A 23,454-nucleotide genomic window follows, 5' to 3' on the forward strand; every position below is an offset into this window, starting at 1 on the left:
CATCTCTGTTTCCCTGAGGCACTCTCAGGAGTACATTTTACGTTCCCCAGAACTGCTCTGCTAAGAAACTGTTCTCCAAGCCCAGACCATTAATGCCACCCTCTGTGCTGAGTGTTGCTTCAGTTCTTGACTGGTTTCTTCACAAACAAACTGCAGTTCCAAGCACATTCCCACTGAATGCCCTTTGTCTCCTCCTGGTCCCAGACCCTGGTGTGGCCCCACTGTGCCATCCCTCGACTCCCTGTGACTGCGGCAGGTCTCTCTGTGGTGACCAGGGTCAGGATCCCAGATGTCCTTGCAGGTCCCCAGGAATGAGGCAGATTCAAGACTGAGCTGGCAATTTTGAGGCAAAATGGAAGTAGCCAGTAGTGGACAGGTAGAGAAAATTTTGGTCTAAGACGTGAGGTAGCATGCAAGGGACAAAGAATATTTTGGAAGAAAACTGAGTTCATCTGTGGGAGACGGAACATTTAGGGGATAAGACAGAGGTCACAGTGACACTCCCAGCATGAAACAAACCCCAGAGGAGGGGCCAGTCCTGCCGCTGGACTTGAAGCCTGGGACTGTTATGTTTCCCATCCTCACTGGTGCGTACCCTGCATTTCTAGCACCAGATGAAGGAGGCCTTTCCGGATCCCTCTTTGCCAATGACGTTTTAGTAGCATTTTCCACGTTCTCAGAACACGCTGCTTAAAAAAGCATATTGGCATTTAATGTGTTTATAAAAACGTGATGTCAGTATGTGTATAAAAACTTAAGGAAAAATATTCACAATCCACTAAAGCAGTGGTTTCTGCGCGGAGGAGGGACCCTGACCTCTCCTGGGTAGTTTTGGAAAAAAAACTGCTAATTGTCTTTAAGAGGGCAAAGGGTGCTGGGACGGGGCCGGAGGCAGCGCAGGCTCGGGGACAGAGGCACTGTCCCCAAGGCGGGCTCGTTCCCCAGGGCACAGCCCCCATTCACACACCCAAGTGAGGCATTCGGGGCCCAGCCGGGTTTTTTTACCCTGGTTTGCACAGAGCGGGAGCTGGGTGGTTCCTACAAAACGCTGCTCGCTGTCCATCAAAACTGCTAACACACTGCACAAAGACACCAGCATTAACTGGCTATACATTACATCTCTTTTCTATTGCTTAGCGCTCAGCCCCGTTCGCAGTTATATTTCAGTCCTCACGCCGAGCTGCCCGAGGCACAGCCGTTCTCTCCGTCTGGAGGCGATGCTGGCGATCCCCAGGGCCGGCACCGCCCGGCTCCGGCACGGCCCGGCCTCACGGCCGTATCTCCGCGCACGGAGCAGACCCCTCGGAGGGTGGTGTTTGCTCTTCCCGCAAACAGCGGAGCAGGCCAGCAGCGGCCGGTGCCGAGGCCGCCGCTCGATGAGAGCAGCAGCACCCCCGAGCGAGCGGCAGCACGGCCGAGCCTGAGGGGCGGCGGTCTCGTGGAGCGCTAACACGTGACCTGCATGGGCGGGGCCTGGGGCGGTCCCGCGCAGACGCAGCGCCAGCGCCGGCGGGGGCGGGGCCGCGCAGGCGCAGTGGCGCGGGGCGGCCGGCAGGGGGCGGACGCGGGCCGGCGCTGCCGCCGCCATGAGCAAGGGCCCGGGGCCGGAGCCGGGGCCGGAGCCGGGCCCAGGGCTGGACCCAGGGCCGGACCCAGGGCCGGACCCGAAGCCGCCCCGCCACAGCGACCCCGCCGACCCGGGGCCCGGTGCCCCCGGCGGGCTCTTCACGTGGCTGCGCGGGCGCTGCCTGGGCCGCGGGGCCGCCGTGGACCCGGCGCGGGACACGTTCGGCGCCATGACCGGGCTGTACGCCGCCATCCAGCCCGCGGACTCCGTGTCCCTCAGCACCCGCACGCACGGCGCCGTCTTCAACCTGGAGTACTCACCCGACGGGTAGGTGTGCTCGGGATCCCCGCTCAGGTGTGCCCGGACTTCCCGGTAGCGGTGTGCCGGGGCTCCCCGGCTCGGTGTGCCCATGCAAGTGTGCCCGGGGATCCCGCGGCGCGAGGTCCGTTCGGGTGACCAGGTGTCATCGCTGTTTACATCGGCGGCACTCCTGGGCTGTGGTTTAAATAACTGGGGCAAGTACCTGGCGTGAGGTGCCATGCTGTGCTCCTCCCACCGCGCCTGGGTGGAGCACGGACTCTCCCTCTGCAGGAGAGAGGGGCCGGGGGTGACAATCCTGCTAACGAGTGCCCGGCTCCGGCTGGGGCCGAGGGTCCCCCTGAATCTGTATTTTGCAAGGTTTTAATGAAAAAAAACCCGACTGGTTTGCAAAAGGGCAAATAGATATTGGAGATAAACCTTTGATTTGGCGTTCCTTTTGCTGTCGCAGAACTCTTGGAAAGGGTGGGCAGAGGGACCAGGTGGCACAGGAAATTTGTGGCATGACAGGCACACAGGTTTTGCTGGGGGGCAAAACCCAGCACAAGCATGGAGTTTTCTGTTCTGCTCCCTGCAGGTCGGTGCTGACCGTCGCCTGTGAACAGACTGAAGTCCTGCTCTTTGACCCAATATCTTCAAAGCACATCAAGACTCTCTCTGAAGCTCACGAAGACTGTGTAAATAACATCAGGTAGGTCAGGAGAGACGTTTTGACACAACTCAGCCTATACCTACCCATTATGGTTTAAATCCTCTGTCACTTCCTTGGGATAGAGCTGGAAATAGCAAGAGTAGGAGTCTAAATCTATCACGATTTTTATCATGCAGTATTTTAACTTTAAATTCAGGGGTTTTAGGGTGTTCTGCTTCTAGGAAGAGATTTTGAGGTGTAAATTTAAGGTGTCTTCTCACAGTATTGCAGCTGCTCCTCACTCAGATTCTCAAAGCAAAAAAAACCCCACTCTAAAACCCCAAAACAACAACCAACTACACAACACCAAAAAACTTCCACCAAAAACTAAACCCGAACAAAAAAACCCCCAAGAACACTGTAGAGCATTCTGAGCGTTTTCACTCAGAAGACCCAAATATGATGTGGGGTGCCATGTTCATCAGATAAGTTGATGTTTTTCACAAATTGGTTGTCCTTTTTACAAAAGACTTAGGTTTTATATCAGCTAGACGTCTGCCAGGAAAGCTGGATTAAAATGTGTCTGACACAAAGGAACTGAACTCTGTTCTGCACAGTTTCTACAGCGTTACCTGGAGCCTTATTCAGGTTAATGAGCAGGATTTCCGTCAGTCTAGCACTGCAGAAGTTCCTTGTAGTGAGCATCAAAAATGCTTACTATTTAGCAAAGTTTGGGATTTTTCCCATGATAGTTGGTCGTTGTTAATTTTTTAGAATTGCTGCTTTTGCGTGGTGGCTCTAGGCTTAAAGGATTTTTAATGTATATTTTTTGGATGGGTGTCTTGTTCCTTTTACCTCAGGTAGGGCTTTTCTTAATTGGGTGCCTTCATCAAATGAATTCCAAACATAAACCAGCACGCCTTTTCCTTCTGAAAGTAAAGGCATGCCTGAATTCCGGTGTTGCTCACCTTTGATCTGCATCGTGCAAACTCAGTGATTTTATCGGTTATCTCTCACTGAACCAAATAACTTGTGTTGGTGTGTTCTCAAACAAGATCTCATCTTCACTTGGTGCTTTTGAAAAGCCTTGCATTTGCTTCAGTGGACTCTAGACTCCATTTATTCAGTTTATTTCCTAGCTGCAGTGCTCCCAGCCCAGCAAGCTCAGTGCTGTCCAGTGGGGAAACAGACTGACTGTGGGGATTCTGTCTGAGCATGTGCTCCTCTGGTGGTTTGGCTCTTGTGTGATTTGCCCACAAGTCACTAACACACAAATCCCCTAAAAAAACCCCAAACCAAACTTCTGCTGTGCCTCTGTGTTTGCTCGTTTGCTACTACAGAGGCACTGCTGGTTTGTACCAACAATTCTGCTTTTAGTGGAGCTTTCTCTGGCACATATTCTGTGTTACGTTTTCAGGGGTTTTGTTTGTGTCTGCTCTCTTATCTCTGTGTTAGCTTACACTCCTGCTGCAGCCGATTTGCTGTGCAGACAGCCCTGAGCACTGCAGTGTTTCCCTCCTGCCCCAGGTTCCTGGATAACCGACTGTTCGCGACGTGCTCCGACGACACGACCATCGCGCTCTGGGACCTGAGGAAGCTCAACACCAAAGTGTGCACTCTGCATGGCCACACCAGCTGGGTCAAGAACATCGAGTACGACACCAACACGAGGTTACTGGTGACTTCAGGCTTTGATGGGAACGTGATCATCTGGGACACCAACAGGTACGTGGCTGTGCTCGCCCCGTGGCCTTTCTGCAGCACACCAGGACAGGTGCGCCAGGCCTTCTGTGCAAGTTACAAAGCCTGCCTCCCTGAGTGGGGCTGCAGGCTTCTGAAACACTGGGAGGAGTTTATATCCCTTACCAAGGGCTTGCATCATCTCTCTGGTAATAGTAAATGGCTAGAAAGGAGCTTCTCCTCCTCCACCCAGTTGAGATGTTAAGGCATGGGTTGGACGGTGGTGTCCAGAATCAGAGAATTACTGGGTTGGAAGACACCTTCAGTGATCTTGAAGGTCTCTTCCAGCCTAGTTATTCTGTGGTTCTCTTGTTGATGTGCCAAAACATAATTTTTCCTTCTGAAGAAGGTTCTGTCCTGATTGTTGTAGTTGTAGGAATATATGACTTCACCCATTCCATTCAACGGCAGGATAAAGACAGCGCTCGAACAAAAGGTTTTGGGGTGGACAAAGTGAGTGATGCTGGGCACATCCTGGACCCTTGTGGACACAGTCAGGTCCTCAAGCTGGAGCTGACCACAGCCCCTCCTGTGCTTGTCTTGCTGTCCAGGTGCACTGAGGATGGATGCCCACACAAGAAGTTTTTTCACACCCGTTTTCTGATGCGAATGAGGCTGACGCCAGACTGTTCCAAAATGCTGATCTCCACCTCCTCTGGTTACCTCCTGATTTTGCATGACCTTGACCTAAACAAGTCTTTAGAGGTTGGCAGCTACCCTATTTTAAGAGCCAGGAGGACCACATCGAGCTCAGGTGAATGCTGGTGAGGCGGTCTGTGGCAGGTCCTGTGTTGGGGTGTTTTTTGGGGTGCTCTTGGCCAGCAGCCCACGTGTGCTGGGGTGCCTGTGGGCTCATCTCTCTGGTGTTTTTTTGCAGACATAACGTCGTCGGGTTCCTCTGGCCCTCGAGCTGTGGGTTCACCCTGTCACCAGAACAACTCAGGGCCGCTCTCAGAGAAAACCTTGTCACGGCCCTCCCAGCGAGAAGGTAGGAAAAGATCACTAAAAAAATGATAAATGAAAAGAAATCCTGGACTTTGGTTTACTGTATCCAAAAGAGGCCAGTGTACAATAGTGAAAAACTGCTTCTTTTTTGTTTTCTGTGGTTTTTGAAGAATGGTGTTGCTGAGACTTCTGTTAAACCAATAAAATCTCATTGCACACCAAAGCCTGGGGATCCAATAATGTTTTATGTCTGAGAAATCTGGTAAAAGTAACAAGATCTGTATTTTGCATCAATACATTATTGTTACATTGAGGTGCTCCCTTTTCCTTGCGTTTTTCCTTGAACAAAGTTTATGTGAGTGATCTTTAAGGGAAAAATTCAGAGAATCAGCGTGAACTTGGCTAGTGAATATTTTGCGCACCTCTTGCAGTTTCAAATAAACGTAATGTTAATTTTTAGCTACCCATGGTTGTGGGATACTGAAGCATACTGCTGAGAGGAGGCTTACCTGGATGCCTGGGAGCGATTTACCTGAGGGTGAAAATCTGCAAGCTGAGCAAGTGTTGAAATGAATTTGGGGAGCACATCATACAATCAGCAGTGAGAATCAGCAATTCTTACGAAAACCTCACTCTATTTAGATTTTGCTGTAATGCTAACAAAGAGCATAACTGTGGAAGTATCCTGGTTTAGGGGAAATTTGGGAGGAAAATTCTGAATGGGCCTTTTCTGGAAGGTAAATGGCTTTTCTCCTAACAGGTCTGGGGAAAGAATTTCCTTGGAGAAAAGTGGAAAAAAACTATTTATTTAACAAACAAAGTGCCCATAAGTATAAAGAATGAATTATATGAAATAATGAAACTTTTTGTTGTTCTGAAATGAGATGTCAAATTCAGAAAGTCTTTGCGGTGGGTAGCTCAGCTCGCTCAGTCCCTTATCAGTCCCTCTAGAGGTCCAGGCCCCAGTGGGCCGCAAGTGTGAGATCCTGGTGCTCCCCTGGGTTTTTTAGTTAGGAGCAGTTTAGTTAAACAGTCCTAAGGAAGAGGGGAAAAAACCAGTCCACAGAGCTCCTCTGCCTCAGTTAGCTAAAACTAACTAAAAGCAAAGCAGATCTTTGTCCCGCTGCCTGTCTCTGCTCAGACGAGCACCCTCTGGGAGGAAGAATGCAGATGAGGTGAACGCTGTTTTCTCCAAACAAACAGTGCCTTCTTCTTGGCTTTGTACTCAGAACCAGTCTTAAAGGCACAGAACACAATGTACAGCACAAACAGACGGCTGGGGATACAAGCAGTATAAAGTCACCTGAGGACAGGAAGGTTAATGTAGTTGTCAGTGTGCACTGGTTCAATGCAGGTGCTGGCACTCAGATTTAAAAAAAATAAGCTGTTTGAAGTGAGGACTGAGCCCATTGGTGTTTGCCATGGGTTCCTCTAACCCTTTGAGGTTCCCTGTCCTAACAGCCTTGTGCAGCTGCCACGGCTGTGACCCCATTTCAGCAGCAGGACTGGTGAGAGAGGTGAAGGTCAATGTGTGGATTGCACTGAGACTCATGGTTAATTCCTCTTGCAGGGGGATCACCTAGAAATAGCCTTGAGGTGTTAACACCAGAGGTTCCTGGAGAAAGAGACCGTGGGAACTGCATCACGTCGCTGCAGCTGCACCCCAAGGGGTGGGCCACACTGCTGCGGTGCTCCAGCAACACAGATGACCAGGAGGTAACACATTACCACGTGTTCTTCTCTGAAATATGTGCAGTCAGACGGGTTTTTTTGTTTGTTTGTGGGGGGTTTTTTTTTATGATCTTCCTGATAGAACCTGTTTCAAGCCTTTTCCTTGATGCGGGAAGTCATAAGACCAGCTACAAGCTGCAGATTCTGGTCCTCTAACTTGACCAACAGTAGACAATAGTACTTGTCCAATAATAAAAGGTTTAGTTACTTTGCTGATGTAAATTGAGGTTCATTTGGTCTTGGTGGTGTGTTTTGTTTTGTTTGTTTGTTTGTTTGTTTTGTCTCTGTGTATTTGCCTGGGATTTTGTTGTTGTTGAAGAAAGTCACTCTGTAATGGTAACCCTTTACACAAGTGTGGAGGACAGAGTGGAAGCTTAAAAGATTGGTTGTAAATTTTAATGCTGATTCTGTACAGTCAAACTGCTATACAACACAGAATTTTTGTAACATGCGAAATGTTACATTATGTCAGTACTGATGATTGAGTTATAATTTCTTTTAGTCCTAGAGTCTGCTTTACTCTGTTTTATTAATATTCATTAGTATTTCTTCTCTTTATTTCAGAAGGAGGTATGAAATAGAGCTAGGAATACTTGTCTTGAGGCTGAAGTGGAATCAACACAATATAAACTTTGTCATTGATTTTTTTAACATTTGTTTTGAGATTAAATAATGAGATGACAGAGAGGGATCCTTAATATGTGTCACAAATAACGAACTGGCTGTAGAGCTGTTCAAAATCTTATTTCAAAAATCTTTTACCTTCTTGTTTAAAGATTCCATTCCTTTTGAAGTCAAAGGCATTAAAATACCAGTGATCTACTCTGAGTTACAGTCAGCTGAATTTGACTTTATAGATTTAATTTAAATATTTACTAAATTAGAGTAGCTGCCTTGCCAAAGGATTAGGCTTTGCTCTCTGCAGATGAAACCTAGATTGGAAAGATTATATCTAGCACCCGTTTAATTAAAATAGCAGCTTTAATGCTGGGCAGCTGCTTTGCTTGGATAGTTCACAGGGAGGGAGGTGCTGAGGCAGTGGCCTGCTCTGGGTGCTCGTTGAAGAGCAGGTCAGCAGGAGCATCACCATCCCGTGCAATTACCTGTTCATATGAGCTGCTCGTTACCTGTTGAGCTGCAGGGGGAGGGAATGTGTGTTTGCAGTGCTTTACTTCTCTTTCAGTGTCCCTTTCTCTGCCTCTCCCTTTAGTGGACTTGTGTCTATGAATTCCAGGAAGGAGCCCCGGTGCGCCCCGTGTCCCCGCGGTGCTCCCTGCGCCTCACGCACTGCATCGAGGAGGCCAACGTGGGGCGGGGCTACATCAAGGAGCTCTGCTTCAGTCCCGACGGCCGCATGATCTCGTCCCCGCACGGCTTCGGCATCCGCCTGCTGGGCTTCGATGCGCACTGCAGCGAGCTGGTGGACTGCCTGCCGCGGGAGGCCAGCCCCCTGCGCGAGATCCGCTCGCTCTACTCCCACAACGACGTGGTGCTCACCACCAAGTTCTCCCCCACGCACTGTCAGATCGCCTCGGGGTGCCTTAGCGGACGCGTCTCCCTCTACCAGCCAAAGTTCTAGGCACAGCAGCGGCACCTGTGGATGGACGTTCGTGGGTTTTTCTTCAGTTGAGTGGAAGTGTGCTCTCTCCAAAATCTCTGAATCCAGAGGAGGTCACGGTTACTGTGATCTCGGGATGTCGCAGTGGAAGGATTTTTCAGGCCAGCACCATGCAGATCTTGGTCCTGCGTCCATGAGCCCACAGCCCCGTGCTGTGTCCCGGCCTCACCAGCAGACCTCTGCTCCTGCTGATCCTGTGCCATCGGGCTGCTGTCCTGCTGTGTTTGTACCCTGATACTTGATTGTTTCCTTCAGCACAACTCCAATGGGCTGTTTGGAACAACGCAGAAGGGCAGGGTGCCCAGGTACCTGCTGTCCCAGAGGAGCTGGACTGCCTCACCTCTGCTTCCTCTTCTGTCACTGAAGCAACTCTGTGGTGATTAGTAGATAATGGGCTGCTTGTCTACGTAAGCAACACGGTTAGTTACTCTTACCAAAAAAAAAAAAAAAAAAGGAAAAAAAGAAAGAAAAAAGTAATTTTGCTTTCATTTCTATGTTAATGTGGTTGTCATTGGCTGGGAAAAATGAGTCAGAGTGTGGCTTAGGCTGGCAGGCACCACTGGAAGTCACCCAGGCCGCCCCCCTGCACAGGCAAGCTTCCCTCTAGCCCACCACTCAGTACTAAGGAATACCCTGGCCCAGAGGATCTCTTTGGGTTGGTGCAGCAGGACAGCTCTGGCCCCTCCTCTGCCAGGTTTCTGTTGCAGGGGGCTTTCCACATCATTCCACATCTGAATCATGGTGGCTTTGGGTATTTCCCACCTGGCTATTTTTCCACGCACACCTCACCTACACTCTTGCTGTGGGAGAAAATAATTTGGATGTGTCCCTGGTATTGCCAAATGAGCCGTTCTTCACTTGTGCTGTCAGTTTGGAAGGGGATTAAAAGCAAACCTGTCAACAGTGAGATCTGCCTGGATTTAACCAGGCTTACCGTCAGGTATGAAACACTGTAATGCTCACTCTGGTGAAAGGATCTGGAGGGGAAGCCATATGAGGAGCGGCTGAGATCGCTTGGTTTGTTCAGCTTGGAGGAATCTGAGATGAGGTCTCATTGTGCTCTTGAACACTCTCCTGTGGGACAGTGGAGGGACAGGTACGGATCTCACTTCTGTGGCAAGGGACAGGAGCCAGGGAAGAGCTGGAGCTGTGTCAGGGGAGGTTTATGTTGCATTTCAGGGAAAGGTTCTTCCCCAGAGGGTGCTGGGCGCTGCCCAGGCTCCCCAGGGAATGGGCACGGCCCTGAGGCTGCCAGAGCTCCAGAGGTGTTTGGACACTGCTCCCAGGGATGCACAGAGGGGATTGTTGGGGTGTCTGTGCAGGGACAGGGGTGGGACTGATGATCCTGTGGGTCCCATCCAGCTTAGGGTACTCTGTGATTCAGTCATACCCAAAGTATGAATGCCAGATTTCAGCCCTCGAGTTAGTAGAGCAACCTTTGTAAATGCGCAGGTATTTTAGTCTTGTGTATCCATATCAGTTTATAGCATTCTCATCACTTACATGTTCCAAGATGGGGTTTTTTTTTAGTATTTCACTAAAGTTTTGCAGACCAGTCACACACTCAGTTCAGCAGGGAACTTTACCTGAAAGGACTGTTATCTGCTGGTGTTCAGGTTCACTCTCTGGCTCAATGGAGCACACTTGTTCAAAGCTGACTCTTACAAAGCCTTTTGCAAAACGTATTTGGGGATAAAGACAACATTAATGGATGTGAGAGAGCTGGAAAGGTAAGCCTGAGGATCCTCCTGTAGCTTTGTATTTATGTGGGTGGTATACACTGGTGTTGGTGCAGAAATCATTGAAACTTAAGCCTCCTCTGCATTATGAGAGAAAAAAATCCCAAGTTTCCTCTTCTGGAGAATTTATTTGGTAATACAAAGCCTTCAGTTTTGTGTGTTTGGTAATCTGGGAGCAAACATCCCTTCTGCTGCCTGGAGCCTGCACGTGGGGCAGGTGGGTCTACCAGGTTGTTAAAGCAGCTCAGGGCACTTCCCTTGGCTGTGGTTCAATGCCCTGGGAGTGAAGTGTGCAGGAAACTTGGGGACAAGCATGGGATACAAGATTTTTCTGCAAAGGCAGAGCTACAAGGAGTTTGCAATGGGCCAAGCTGTTTGGGGGGGAAAAAAAACAGGTCCTGCCTGGGCCTACAGCAGCTTTTCCCCAAGCATTTGCTGTCCCACTGCCAGGCTGCTGTTTTCTCACCTTATTTAATGTTTAGTTACACATCATGGAAGGGACTACAGGGACACTTGAGAGAATCTTAGAGTTCTCACGGGCTTGCATAGTGTTTGTTTTGGAGGTGAAGGAGCACCTTCAGGACCGAAGCGGTTCCTGGGTGTCTGTCTGTTTGCGAGGCTGTTTTTGTTTTTCCTGTCGGAACCTCCTCAGACTGGTGGAACCCTAGTGACTGTAACGCTATGCCTGTGAATATGCACTGAGTGTTACCTTTTTAATTCTACCTCATGATACGCTGTGTTTTACACCAGTATTGTGCTGAGCTTTGGACACTCACCTTTCTGTATAAAGGGCCGTTACCCCAAAGTGACAGATGTGTCACCACTCCTTGACAGCAGCTGTGGCTGGCTGATGGGCCCTGCCTGGCTCCGGGACTGACGGCTCACGTGGTGGAGGGGTTTGGTCACCTTGATGCTTTTGTAGTGTGTCCAGCAGATGCATAAAATGACAGAATCTGTACATGTATGCTGTAGAAATGTTACTTAGTTTTTCTGATGACGTTGTAATAAGTTCGAATTAGAGTAAGTAGGTAATCTTAGATTTTGGTCATTTGATCAATTAGTCCTTTTCAACAACACTTGGAAGTTTTCCATGAAGGCTTTGCCATGTTTTACCTGTGAAGTTCACTTCACTTCACTTCACGGTGGCTTACAGTTGACATGCCTCACAGACGTGGTGGTGCAAGTGTTTTCAGTTCTCAGTGACATTACTGAAACAACGAACTTATGTGTTGGTGAGCTTTCAGTTATTTCTAGGTAGTCAGAAAAAAAAAGAAAAAAATTATCTAGTTGTGTTTCAAAAGTTGATTACTCAACCTTGAGAAGTGTATAAAACTGAAACAACTGTAAGGAAACATTTCCAAGGGAGATGAAGGACTGCGCCGACAGATGGGGAGGCGGTGGCTCACACCAGGGGTATCTGTGAACCGGTGTTGCAGCACCGGATTAATTCCACAGCCTTTCTGGCGGGGCCAGAGCTCTCCTGTAGAGCGTGCAGTGCGTTGTTGATGGTTTCATACTCGTGAGCTCCCAGTGAGAGAACGCCCGGTTGCGGCGCTGCCCGGTAGCCACGGGTCCCGGCGGGGAGGTCACGGCCGGCGGCGGCCGCAGGAGCCGGAGCGGTGTCGGGGCTGGTTCTGCTGTCGCAGCCCGTGTGTGCTGCGGGAGCGGCCGCGCCGGGGGACAGCGGTTCCCGTGTGACAGCTCGGTGGGGTGGCACTGCCGTACCGCCCGGGGCTGCTGTCCCCGCGGCACACAGGGACAGCAACGGCACCGCCACGCCATGGGGATAGAGGAAAAGCACAGCCGTACCGACAGACACACACACGATTGTTTGCACTCTTAGAGTCTTGGGGTAAGGACAGCTCGATGCCTACTACCAGAATTGGAATGTAAACGTCAGTTCTTTGGGGGAAGCGGGGAGGGGTCTTGGTTAATTTAGTGGGGTTTGGTTTTGTTAGTGTTGTGATTTTTATTTGGGTAGCACAGATGTGGAGAAGGTTCTGACATTGTAATACATGGGTCTGTTGCTCTAGGACATAGCAACTCTTAGAAGAAAAAAGATATACACTTGCCAAATGAAAGCTTTTAAAATTTAGTTTACAAGGTTCTAAAAAGTTGGAGAGAAAGGAAGAAATCAACGACCCATCTTGATTTTGACCTACAGGAAACAGAAACTTCTCACTGGCTGATCTTAGTCAAAGGTGCATTTTCTAAAGCACTGAATATCTTCGGTTAAGTATAAGGTTTTTAATACAGAAACAAATTGTGCATGTAGAGTATTTTGAAATACCTGAGATTTCATAGTAAAAACTGTAGCCTTTTAATACCGTATATGAAGTATCAGAACTGCTTTGGAAGTATTGTACTTACAGCCGTACAGTAACTTACTATTTGTGGACAGTTTCTCTTGCTTGCATAATAAACATTTAATAATTCACTGAATTGAAATGTATTTTATTTATGTTAAAGTGAACCATGCTAACTGGCTCTTGCCTGCCCCCTAAAATAAAGAGGAAAACCAGCTACTAGTGCTTAGATAGTGCCATTCTCAAGTGTGTGTGTGTCACAGTAGTGCTTTTACATGAAATTTTTCTGAAAGTGACATAAGAAGAATCAAAATTGGCTCTGAACCTCAGACCCAGGGCTCTGCTGTTTTAATTTTTGCTGGAGCAGTTGGGCACTGACCAGCTCTGGGCTTCTGCCAAACTCTCACCCTTGACACTCTGGCTTCCCCTGACATTACAGGAGTACATAACATCTTTCAGAGAGAAACAGGATGCAGATTTTTTTTATTCCATCAAGGAGTGATTACAAAAAAAAAAAAAAAAAAAAAAAAAAAGTACACTGGTAAAAATCAAATTTTGCCAGTAACAAATATCCAGTAAACATTTTATTTAGATGCAGATAATCACCACTGGGATACAGGAACTCGTGCTTGTGCCCACCCACTGCTGTCTGTGAAGCTCAGGACTGTATGATTACAACACACTGATTAGGATCAATTTTGGAAGACAGTCTCAGCAAATGGAAAACTCAAATTCAGAAAAGCAAGAGCTCCTCCGAGACTTAAGAAAAGACTAAATTCAAAGCAGTTTCTGAAAGCTCTGCTGCTCCCCATCATCCAAAGTGTTTTGGTTTATATATGAATGTATTATTTAATTAACAGGGAAGCCCTCCTCAGGGAGATTTAAGCACTTTTTGTTGGGACCCTCATCCAGCTCAAGGTTGTGCTTGCTCTTCTGTCCCTGTATCTCAAGCCTGAAGTCTTCTCTTTCTCAACTCCCATGTCTGTAAGATGAAGATTTCTGTCAGTCCTTTTCAATGTTTGCCTACAGAAGTCCTGAAACATGTCTCCAACCACTCCACCTTTCCTGCCTCTCTGCTCCCAAGGTCATCTTTGGCTTTTCATCTCCTCTACGCCTCCAGACCTCCACTGAAGCAGGTAGCCCAGGAATCTCACCTTCCCTGTGCCATTCTGTCTTGCAGAACCGTTTAGAGTACACACCAAGCAGGCAGAACCCCGAGTTTCAGGTAAAAATGGATCTTGTGATCCGTAATTCCATAGAGGGAACTGAGAAAAGACAAAGACGCGGCAGTGCAAAAAGCCGTGTGAAGTGCTTGAGCAGCTGCAGGAGCGGGAGTGTCCTGTAGGCATTACAGACAGGGACACCTCCCTGATCCCCGTAGCTGGAGGCAACAGAAAAAGCAGCAATTAAAAAAAAAAAAAGTCCTCACAAAAAGCAGAACAAACACTGTGTTTTTTAACGAGGAAGGACACTTTAAAGCTTTAGTGAGTTTGCTGTCCCATTCCTTCCACTTTTCCCTTTTCACAGGAAGGCACACGTACGAATGCACACACACATACACACACGAAGATCCAGCCCGGGCTGAGGTCACACGTTCAGTGCCATGGCTGGAGGACACGGTCACCACAGGTCACATCTTGTGGTGGCTGCAGCAAGCTGAGGTGCAGCTGGGAGCTCTGCACTTCAGTCATCCCCTTCTGGATCCGTCCTTTGAGCTTTACACAATGAGGACCCCAAAACATCTGAAAATGCAGTTCCAAAATCAAGACTTGGAAGATGATCAAGCAATGGAATTGTTTTTCTTCATCCCCTCCTTGATTCTCGTGTTCTAAATATGGGCAGTGGAGTGCATCCCATCACAGAGCATTAGGGAATTTGGGAGTGATACAGACTACTTTTGTTTTCTCTTTTACACCTTGTATTTGTCTAGTAGCTCTGTTATGGGTAAACTCACTTGCCAGCAAAGGAATTGTCTAAAAAGTTCATCATAATTGCACCGAGGTTTAAATGCATCACCATTCACCCCATAAATACCGAAGGCTGGGAGGAATTACCTGTCACATGCACAGGCACTGTTCCCTGGGACTGAGGACACCCCACGAGCAGGATGGGGTCACAGCAGCTTCAGCAGGAACTCATAGCTCGCGTTGATGATCCCCCAGGACAGCACAGAGCGGTGGTAGTTCAGGTGCGCTCCTCTAAAGAGGTGGACCACTTTCCTGTCGCGTTCCAGCCAGATCTTCGCCAGCACTTTGGAGAAGGACTGAAATTCGCCACCAATCTGAGCTTGCATGCGAGTTTTTACGACATTCACAGGGAAGAACAAGATGCCCAGCACGGCGCCCAGCAGCCCCCCACAAATGAAGTCGTTGACCATGTGAGAGCTGTACGAGGTGGCTTCAGGCAGACACTGCTTGATGGGCCCCCGCAGACCGAAGAAGAGCACGTTACTGGGCCCGTTTCGGAGCAGAATAGGTACCAATCCCCGGTAATACTCCCGCAACCCGTACGCTTTCAGTACCTTGAAAGCCTGGAAAGTGTTTGTGAACTTGTCGTGGTGTTTGTAGTCCTGGAGCAGCGTCTGGACGCGCTCAAAGGGCGTGAGCACGGCCTCGGTGGTGCCGGCCAGCGCGGCCGCGGCGCTGCGCGTCAGGAGCTCTGGGGCGCGGGCGTGGCTGAGCAGCAGCGCCGAGAAATCCTCGTAGAGGCCGAACATGAGCGCCAGCGTGGTGGTTTTCTGCATCAGCGGGGGCAGGATGCCGCGGTACAGCGTGCGCAGCCCGTCGCGGCGCAGCTGGCGCACGGCGTCCCACGTGCGCAGCCCGTAGAGCTGCTGCCGGAACAGCACCTTCTGGATGGGGAACGTCACCACGATGTTGGTGAAGGCCGCGCACAGCCCGCACAGATAGTGCTTGCCCGAGGTGTCCTGGCCCGCAGAGGCCTCGGGGACTGCCGTGGCAGCGCTGCCCAGACCCATTGCGTCGGTGCGCCCGCGCGGCACGGCCCGGTGCCCCCTCCCTGTGCCAGAAACGACTGGGTGGCACAGCTGTGGCTGACCCCGCAGCTCTGCCCACCTACTGCATCACCCTAACATCCTGGTAACAAAAAAGACCACAGAGGTTGAAGGGGAAAAGCCGGATCTGACGGATGCTGTGCCATTTCTGCTGAGGTCTAGGCAACCATAAAAAGCAGCAGCTCCTTCCCTTCTGTGGCCTTTCAAATTAAAACAGAAATAAATTCCCCTGGAATTACAAATTCCAACAACGAAAGGTTGACCCTCACACTAATAAAACATGGTGTGAACAACAGAGAGGCTGCCAAAAAACCTATTAAAAACCCAAACTAATTCAAATACATGCAGCAGCATTACAAAACCTGATCCTTGCGCCCTGCCTCTCCCTGTGGCAGAAAACACCAGATAACACTTTGTTCAAGTCAGCCACCAGCTGGGCACCACCACTCACAATGGATGCAAAGATGCCACACAGGTGTGATTTCACTGACACAGTGGAGACACTCTTTACAAGTCTCAGTTCACTGCCATGCAGCCTCCTCGGCATCAGCCCCGTGCTTGACGTCCACCTTCTGCTGAGAAGTTTCACAGGCTGAATTTAGCTAGCAGGGTCCTGAAGGACATATCGATAGAGGCAGCTTGGTCAGATAGTCTGGAGGTGTACTGCAGGGATCTTTACCTGGCAAACCCTGTTTGACAGAAGAATGGGATTATTTATTTAGCAGTTATGAAAAGATGTTTCTGCAGGTGCCCAAATCCCACCCTCTATTACTGCTCAGCCTGAGTAAGGTCCACGACAGCCGTTTCAGTTCATGAGCCTCAAATCCTCCCCAGCACCAGCAACACCCATGAGATTCCCAGGATTTGCAGGAGTGTTTGGGGACAACAGACCTGCCCGGCATGAGGAGCTACCAAAACCAGGAGAGGAGAAAGAAAGGAGGAAGAAAAAGTAAAGGACGGGCAAGAGAGAAAGGAGGGAGTAGAAAATATGGAGGAGAAAAGGGAGGGAAAAAAAGGGCGGGGGAGAGAAAAGCAGAGAAAGGACGGGGGAAAGAACGGGGAAACCGGTTATTTTCCGAAGCTCCCGCTGTCTTTGATGCAGTTTCTCCGTTCAGTAGGGAAGCCCTCGCGCCCCCGATGCGGGAGCGTCCCGAAAGGCTCCCGGCGGGGCCCTCCCCGCTCCCGTGCGCGGGAGCCGAAGCTCTGCACTGCCCGCGCACACGCCGGGGGCCGCGCCAACTCCCCGGCACTCCCGATCCCTCACGACACCGTGTTCGGCCCGCAGTGCCCACACCGCCACACCCCGCGCTTCCCGGTGCGACTCCAGCCTCGCCACCGGGGCCCAAGGTCAGTCCGCCGGCGGCTGCGGCCCGGCCGGGCCCAGGGAACCGCGACCTGCTGCTCCCCTGGCGCCTGCGCGGCCGCGACGGAGCCCGCGGCGGGCGGGCGGGACGCACCTGCGGGCGGCGCTGCCATAGCGGGAGCGGCCCGGGAGCACACGGGGAGCACACGGGGAGCACACGGGGAGCGGCCCGGGAGCGGCCCGGGAGCGCGATCGCGGCGCACCAAGCGCCCGGCCCGGCGCGGCCTCGCGCCGCTCTCTGACGCCACCGCGCCGCGTGTGACGCCACCACGCCACCGGACGGGGCGGGGCGGGCGGGGGGCGCGGCGATCCCGTGACGGCCACTGTCCACGTGACACAGACCACGCCTCCGTCACATCCGCCAATCAGACGGCGACGTCCGTCTAGCCGCGCCCCCGGGGCGGGGCAGAGGCGAGGGGGCGGTGGCGGCGGCGCGGCCGGGCCGCGCTCTGTTCCGCTCGGCTCCGCTCCGGGGTCGAGCCGGCCTCTGTGTCCCTCCTGCGGCCGCAGGTGCTCCCCGGTGGGTCGCACCCCGGTCGGACGCGCCCCGTTCCCTCGGCTCCGGCGAGCTCGATCCACGCGGCTCCCCGGCAGAGGCGGATCCGCGGTGTCCGCACTGCCTCTCCCAGCGGACGGAAAGCGCCAGCGGCGTCTCTCTCCTGTTCCGGAGTTATTTTTATTGTAGTTCGGTCGCAAATCGTAGCGTCTCGTTTTTATTCTGGTGTTTATCGTTGCCCTTTCCCCGCGGGCCCTGCCGGCGGCGGGGCGCGGTCGGGGGCTGGCGCTCCGCGTCCCCTCCGCGCTCTGCCCACGGTCTCTGTCCCGCGGCCGGTGCCCGGGCTGGGGCTGCCGTGCCGGGGCAGCGGCGCTGTGACGGTGGGGAGCGCTGCCACGAAACCCTGTCCCTGGCGGAGCGGGGCCGGCTGGGTGAGTGCGGGCTTGGCCGTGGGTGCTTTCTGCTCGATCCCTCTCCTGACTGGAGCGTCCTGCTGGTGTCGCCGAGGTACAGAGTGGGTCACACCTTCCCGAGCGAGACCCGTGTCCTTGGCAGCACCCGCAGGCTGTGGCGCAGGGAGGTGCTTTTCTTGTCCAAAAGCCCCTGGTTAAACGATGTAATTCTGACTGCCCTGAGAGAGTTGAAAGCCCAGAACAACTCATGTGGCCTTGCTGGCCCGTGAGCATGAGGGGGCTAGGGGTGACAGTGTCTGGGCAGCGCTGGTCAGCTGTACCCTGGACAGGCACATCTAGCGTGGATTTGCATATCCCTGTCACCATGGTGTCCTTCCCTGGTCAAGCTTTGCACTTTGTGTGCTGGCTGGTCAACCACTGATGAGAGGACATAGTCTTAAGCTTAGTGTTAGGGGAGGTTCAGGTTGGATATCAGGAAGATTTTTGTCTCGGGGTGATGAGACATTGGAATGGGCTGCCCAGAGGGCTGCTGGGGTTACTGTCCCTGGGGGTGTTTAAAGGGAGACTGGATGTGGCCCTTTGTGCTGTGTTCTGGTTGATGACCGATGACTGGTCAAAGGTTGGACTTGGTGGCCTCAGAGCTCTTTTCCGGTCTCAGTGGTTCTGTGATTCTGTGACCTTGTCCTCACTTCCAGAGGTGCCAGTGGAGGTTGGTGTCTTGCCAGTGGAGTTGTGTTAGCTCCTGTGCCACCTCTGCCTGCCCAGCCTGGGCTGCTGCAGCTGCAGGGCTGGCACAAGTGGTGTCTGGGCTGCCTGGAGCACAGACTGGCTCAACCAGCCTGGCATGGAGCTGTGGTCCTGGAGAAAGGCCTTCTGGCAGCACTGCCTGGCCTCCAAAACCAGGAGCATGCAGGAGTCCTCCAGGAGCCTGTGCCTGTTCCAGTGGTGGAGGGGCTGGTGCTGTGGGGGTGAGTTTGGCAGCCTGAGGCTGAGGCTGCCCTGACCACCGCTGGCTCCTGTGACTGGCTGGAGTTGCTGCCTGGCACACGAGGGGCAGGGTGAGGTGCTGCAGAGGTGGTGGGGCAGGGCAGGCTGGGGCACGTGGCGCTGGGGCCAGCACTGGCCAGCCCTGCCCCACAGCCGGCCGGTGCCGCTGCCTGCCCGCCCCACCTGCTGCATTTGGGGTGTCCTGTGGAACCCCCAGGGGGACGCTGGGGACTGGCAGAGCAGCCAGCTGCACACACCTCACATGGACGCGGAGCTCCAGTCCGCAGCAGGAGCTGCAGCAGGACAAGGGAGTCCAGCCTTTGGCCAGCTCTCCACGGGGCTGCATCATCTGACAGTGCCTTTCAAGGCTGCAAAGGGAGAGCATTCATTTATTCATGAAGGCCGGTGAAACTGGAAGGAAACAGCTTTAGGGACCTGACCCATGCTGGGGGCTGTATACAGGACAGCAAAGTGCTGTGCTGCTCTTCCCTCTCCCTGCTGCTCCACCAGCTCCTTCCCTGTGGTTGACCCACCCAGATGAAAAGCAGGTTGCTGGCAGCTGCCTGCTTTCTGCACACAGTAGTGTAATCACAAGTGGAAGTATTAACATGGGGGCAGATTGGGGTCACCTAGTCAGGCCCACTCGAGCCTGTAAAAGCTGCAGAGACTGGGAGGGCTGCAGTATCGACCCCTGGCCATGCCCCTCACCATGGCCAGTCCTGGCTGGTGCCTGCTTCAGTCAGACATCAGCCGAGAGGAGGGGGTTTTAGCTGGGAACACACACTGGACACTGAGCTGAGGTTTTCTCTCAGCATCATCTCACCCTGCAGTTGCCTACAGCTCTCAGCTCTGTCCCTGTGCCTGACAGGGTGGTGGTGGTGAGGGCTGGGTACCATCACTGCCAAAATCCCCAGTGCTGGCAGCACTGTGGGGCTTGGAGGTTCCTCTCCAGCCACCTGCCCAGGGCAGGACCATCCCCAAGGGTTGGGCCAGCCCAGGGTTTGTGCCCATTTTTCATTCCATGACTCTAAAATACTGTAGATAAAAGTTTTGCTGGTGGGGAGGAAGGAGAGCATTCACTGCCCAGCTCTCTGTGGGAATTTGCTCAGGTAGGAATTACCAGCTGGAGTAGGAAGCAGGAGTCTATACCAGCAGGAATTACTGGCTGTGAGTTGTGGGCTCAGTGCGGTCTGGATGGGAGCATGGCAGAGCTGGCCAGAGCTGGGGGTCCTTGCACAGAGTCAGGGTCAGCTGCATGGACGTGGCCGTGGCCTCTGCAGGCAGCTGAGTGTGCCCGATGGGGATGGGCCATGGTCATATCCCGCTGGGCTCCACGTGTGGCTGAGACTGAATGGAGCACCTGCCGGCAGTGGGCAAATAAAAGGAGGTGTAATTTAATTACCTTCTGATCTCTGTTGTTTGTCAAAGTGGGCTATGCAAAGGCAAATTGTAATTATTTCTTAACACTTGTAAGATGTGGATTTAAGACGTGATTTTGTTTGTCTGGGAAATATTGAACACCTCTGCTGTGTAAATATTTAACTGCTTTCTTTGAGGAAGGCAGATTGTGATGAGCAATGCTAGTGACTCCAGTCTGCCAGGTTGCAGGTGCACAGGGGCTGCAGAAAGGAGAGCTGTTCCTCTGGTCACATCCTACAGCCACAGGTGCTTGCCCTGCAGGTCCTCGTGCTGGGGAAAGCCATCCCCCACTGCAGTTTTGGGCTGTTCTTGTGCCTGTTCTCGAGCAGCCTGACCACGGACAGCAATGTCCGCTCCAGCTGCGAGGCCAGGCTGGACATCTGCAAGGGAGCCAAGCGCTGGTCCTGATGTTTGCCCCTCCTGCTCCCACACTAGCCCCAAGGGATGCACGTCCAGGACAGGTAATGCCCACTGTTAGCTGTTCTTCAGCCTGTTCCTTAGGCTGTTGTTGATGAATCAGATTACAGCTAACCCCAAGTGCCAGGTACAGCACGGTGCTGCCCGACGGTCCTGGCACAGTGTCCTGCTCTGTCTGATGGTGCCTTAAAATCACTGTACACAGAGAGGACACAGTGAGTGTGTTTCTGAGCACAGGGACAGGTATCCTGTGACCAGCCAGGCTCATCCAGGCTGCTCAGCCAGCACTGCCCACTGTGGCCTCATGTGCCAGGTTCCTCTTCCAGGGCTGTGCTCTGAAACAGGGGCTGGGTGTACAGTGGATTTTTCTTTTGATTAGAAACTTGACCTTGACTCTTGTCTCCAGAGTGGAGTAATCAAGTAAGTCTTGGTGCATGGTGTGGGAGAGGAGATAGTGGCACCGTAAGACTCACATTGCTGAAAGGAGGTTAGGACATGCAGGCCCCCAGGTTGGTAATGATACTCCCATCTGGCCTTCCAGACCCCCAGAGCAGGAAGGTCAGGTGAGTGAAACAGAGCACTCTGAGCACCTCAGTCCCACAGTTTCTCAATCAGGATCCAAACCCAGCTCCCTTCTGCAGTTTTGGGCAGTCTCAGTATTGACTCTCCTTCCGCATGCTCATGCTCTTGTTGCCCAGAACTTGCAATCCCTTAGAGGTGTTGGCAGTGAAACCAGAGAAAGTAGTTTTTTTCAGAAAAGCAGGACATTCAGTCTCAATTTCCCAAGTGTGTCTGTCACATCTGGGTTTTGGAACACCCCTGGCACCGTGCCGTGTGCCTGCCCTGCTCTGCCCCGTTCCCCCTTGGAGCATTTCCCTGGCTTTCCTGGAAACATTTCCGTGGCTGCTCTGGCCCCACTGCAGTGCCCCAGTGCGTGGGGGTCCCTCGTCCCCAGGTTTGACCCGGTGTGAGTTCTGACCAACCCCAGCATGGCCTCACACCGAGAGGGGACCCTGGGCTTCCAGGTGGCGGCGCGTGCCTGGATGGGATCCAGCTGCACCAGCAGGGTGGGAGGGGCTGCCACAGACACAGGAGCATCTTCTGTGCCTCCCTCTGACCCAGAGTGGGGGGTTCTCACCGGCTTACCTCGTTCCTCCAGAGCCATGCAGGGAAGCTGGCAGCTCAGGGATGGAGGCTCTCATCAAACCAACTCCATCAGCGCCTAACCCTAAAAAAAAAATTGCTGGGAAAACAGCTGTTTATGTCTCCTTTTTCACACTGAGGCAGCTGCTGGGGTAATTTACAAGCAAGAAGATCCACAGTGATGCCATTTTGATTTTTGCCTTTTTTTAGTTTTCTGTGTTCTCTGTATTCTTCACACATGTATTTGTAGCTCTGTAGCCTATTGTATTAGTGGCTAGTTTTCCCAGTAGTTTTCTATGCCCTTTCCCTAGGCAGAAAGACAAACCAAATTCCAGATCTCCAAGCCCCAGAGGGTACAGGGCCCCAGTGCTATCTTGATTCTTCCTGGCTACCAAGGTTGAAAACCTCGAGATACGTTTGATCTTCGAGATACATTTCATGGGCAAAGTACAGCTAGTACCAAGGGAGGGCTCCAGAGAAGGGACTTGACTGGGGGGAATTCCATCACCACTTGTCCTCCTAAATGGTGCTTTTTATTGATTATACTAATTTCCTAAAACCTGTAAAATGTACTCAGCCCTGTGTGGGTGAGCTTTTGTGGACATCTTTCCATAACTGCCCCTGACAGCCTTCAAATAAAGATCACCTTTTATATTACCTCCTTACTAAAAAATTATCTCAAGTTTCATTTCCAGGTTAGGAAAAAACCAGCAGTACAGGAAATGTGCTCCTGGCAGGACCCATGGCATGCCTGGCTGGGCCCCAGCCTGGACAAACCCCTCATCCTGGAGGCCTGCAGCACCATTCACCTGGGAACTGCTCACTTTGCAGTTGCTCTGTCAGCGGCTGCCCATGTTTGTGCTGCGAGGGTCAGGGATGGACACTGTGTCCCGGTGTGTGTCTTTCCAGCAGCCAGCCAGAGATGCCCCTGTGGCAGGGGCCAGAAATGTCTGACCTGAATTAGAACTGAGGTGATCCTCCTCCTCAGCTCAGCCTGGAGCACCACGTCGAGCTCTGGGCTCTTCAGTTCCACTGGGGAGTCCAGTGAGGATGCTGAAGCATCACTACTACAAGGAACAATGCAGGGAACCAGGCCAACTCAGCCTGGAGCAGGGAAGGCTCAGGGGGACCGTGTCTGTGGCCATAAAGACCTGCAGGAAAGGTGCCTAAGGACAGGCCATGACTCAGAGGAGGCTCTCTTTGAACGTGGGGAAACACCGCTTCTCTGTGGATTTGTGGAGTTCCTGTAACCAGAGACACTCCAAAGTCACCTGGACATAGTCCTGGGCACCTGGCAGGGAAAAGGACTAGACAAAGAGACCTCCAGAAGTCCCTTCCAACCTCAACCAGTCCTATTGATTACTTGGAGCTTGCAATTCCCACAGCATTAATGATCCTCTCCCCAGAAGACAGGATGTGTGTCACTGCTAATGACAGGTGTGAATAGTGGGTCTTTAAGGTCCCAAAAGGATCTACCAAACCCAAATTACTGTCTGAAGCAGTGGGATCCCAGAGATTATTTCCTCTGACATTCCATGCTCTCTTTTCACACACCATTTTGGAGGTGATCCTCCAAAGCCCTCCCGAATCCTGCAGCCCTACAAAGTA

At 52.1% G+C, this 23,454-nt stretch overlaps 2 protein-coding genes across 3 annotated transcripts; one reads left to right on the forward strand and one right to left on the reverse strand.

Annotated features, from left to right (window-relative positions):
* Window positions 1-1,570: 1,570 nt before the first annotated feature.
* DCAF10 (DDB1 and CUL4 associated factor 10) lies at window positions 1,571-12,731 on the forward strand. 2 transcript variants are annotated; one of them, XM_040089670.1, is made up of 7 exons: window positions 1,571-1,894; window positions 2,463-2,576; window positions 4,044-4,241; window positions 4,808-5,010; window positions 5,134-5,244; window positions 6,772-6,917; window positions 8,143-12,731. In XM_040089670.1, exons 1-7 carry the CDS (start codon window positions 1,587-1,589, stop codon window positions 8,509-8,511), a joined length of 1,449 nt encoding a protein of 482 aa, XP_039945604.1. In that variant the 5' UTR covers window positions 1,571-1,586; the 3' UTR covers window positions 8,512-12,731. The 2 variants fall into 2 exon arrangements, with proteins under 2 accessions (XP_039945604.1, XP_039945605.1); XM_040089671.2 differs by having other exon boundaries at window positions 1,587-1,894; window positions 8,167-12,731.
* Window positions 12,732-13,143: 412 nt separating this feature from the next.
* On the reverse strand, window positions 13,144-17,191 carry SLC25A51 (solute carrier family 25 member 51). The gene is made up of 2 exons (XM_040089672.2): window positions 17,066-17,191; window positions 13,144-16,297 (listed from the first exon to the last, which is right to left on the reverse strand). The coding sequence occupies exon 2, from the start codon at window positions 15,570-15,572 to the stop codon at window positions 14,709-14,711; it is 864 nt and encodes a 287-aa protein (XP_039945606.1). The 5' UTR covers window positions 15,573-16,297; window positions 17,066-17,191; the 3' UTR covers window positions 13,144-14,708.
* Between the last annotated feature and the right edge of the window lie 6,263 nt (window positions 17,192-23,454).

Source organism: Hirundo rustica, chromosome Z, assembly GCF_015227805.2.
Source record: "Hirundo rustica isolate bHirRus1 chromosome Z, bHirRus1.pri.v3, whole genome shotgun sequence".
NCBI lineage: Eukaryota > Metazoa > Chordata > Aves > Passeriformes > Hirundinidae > Hirundo > Hirundo rustica.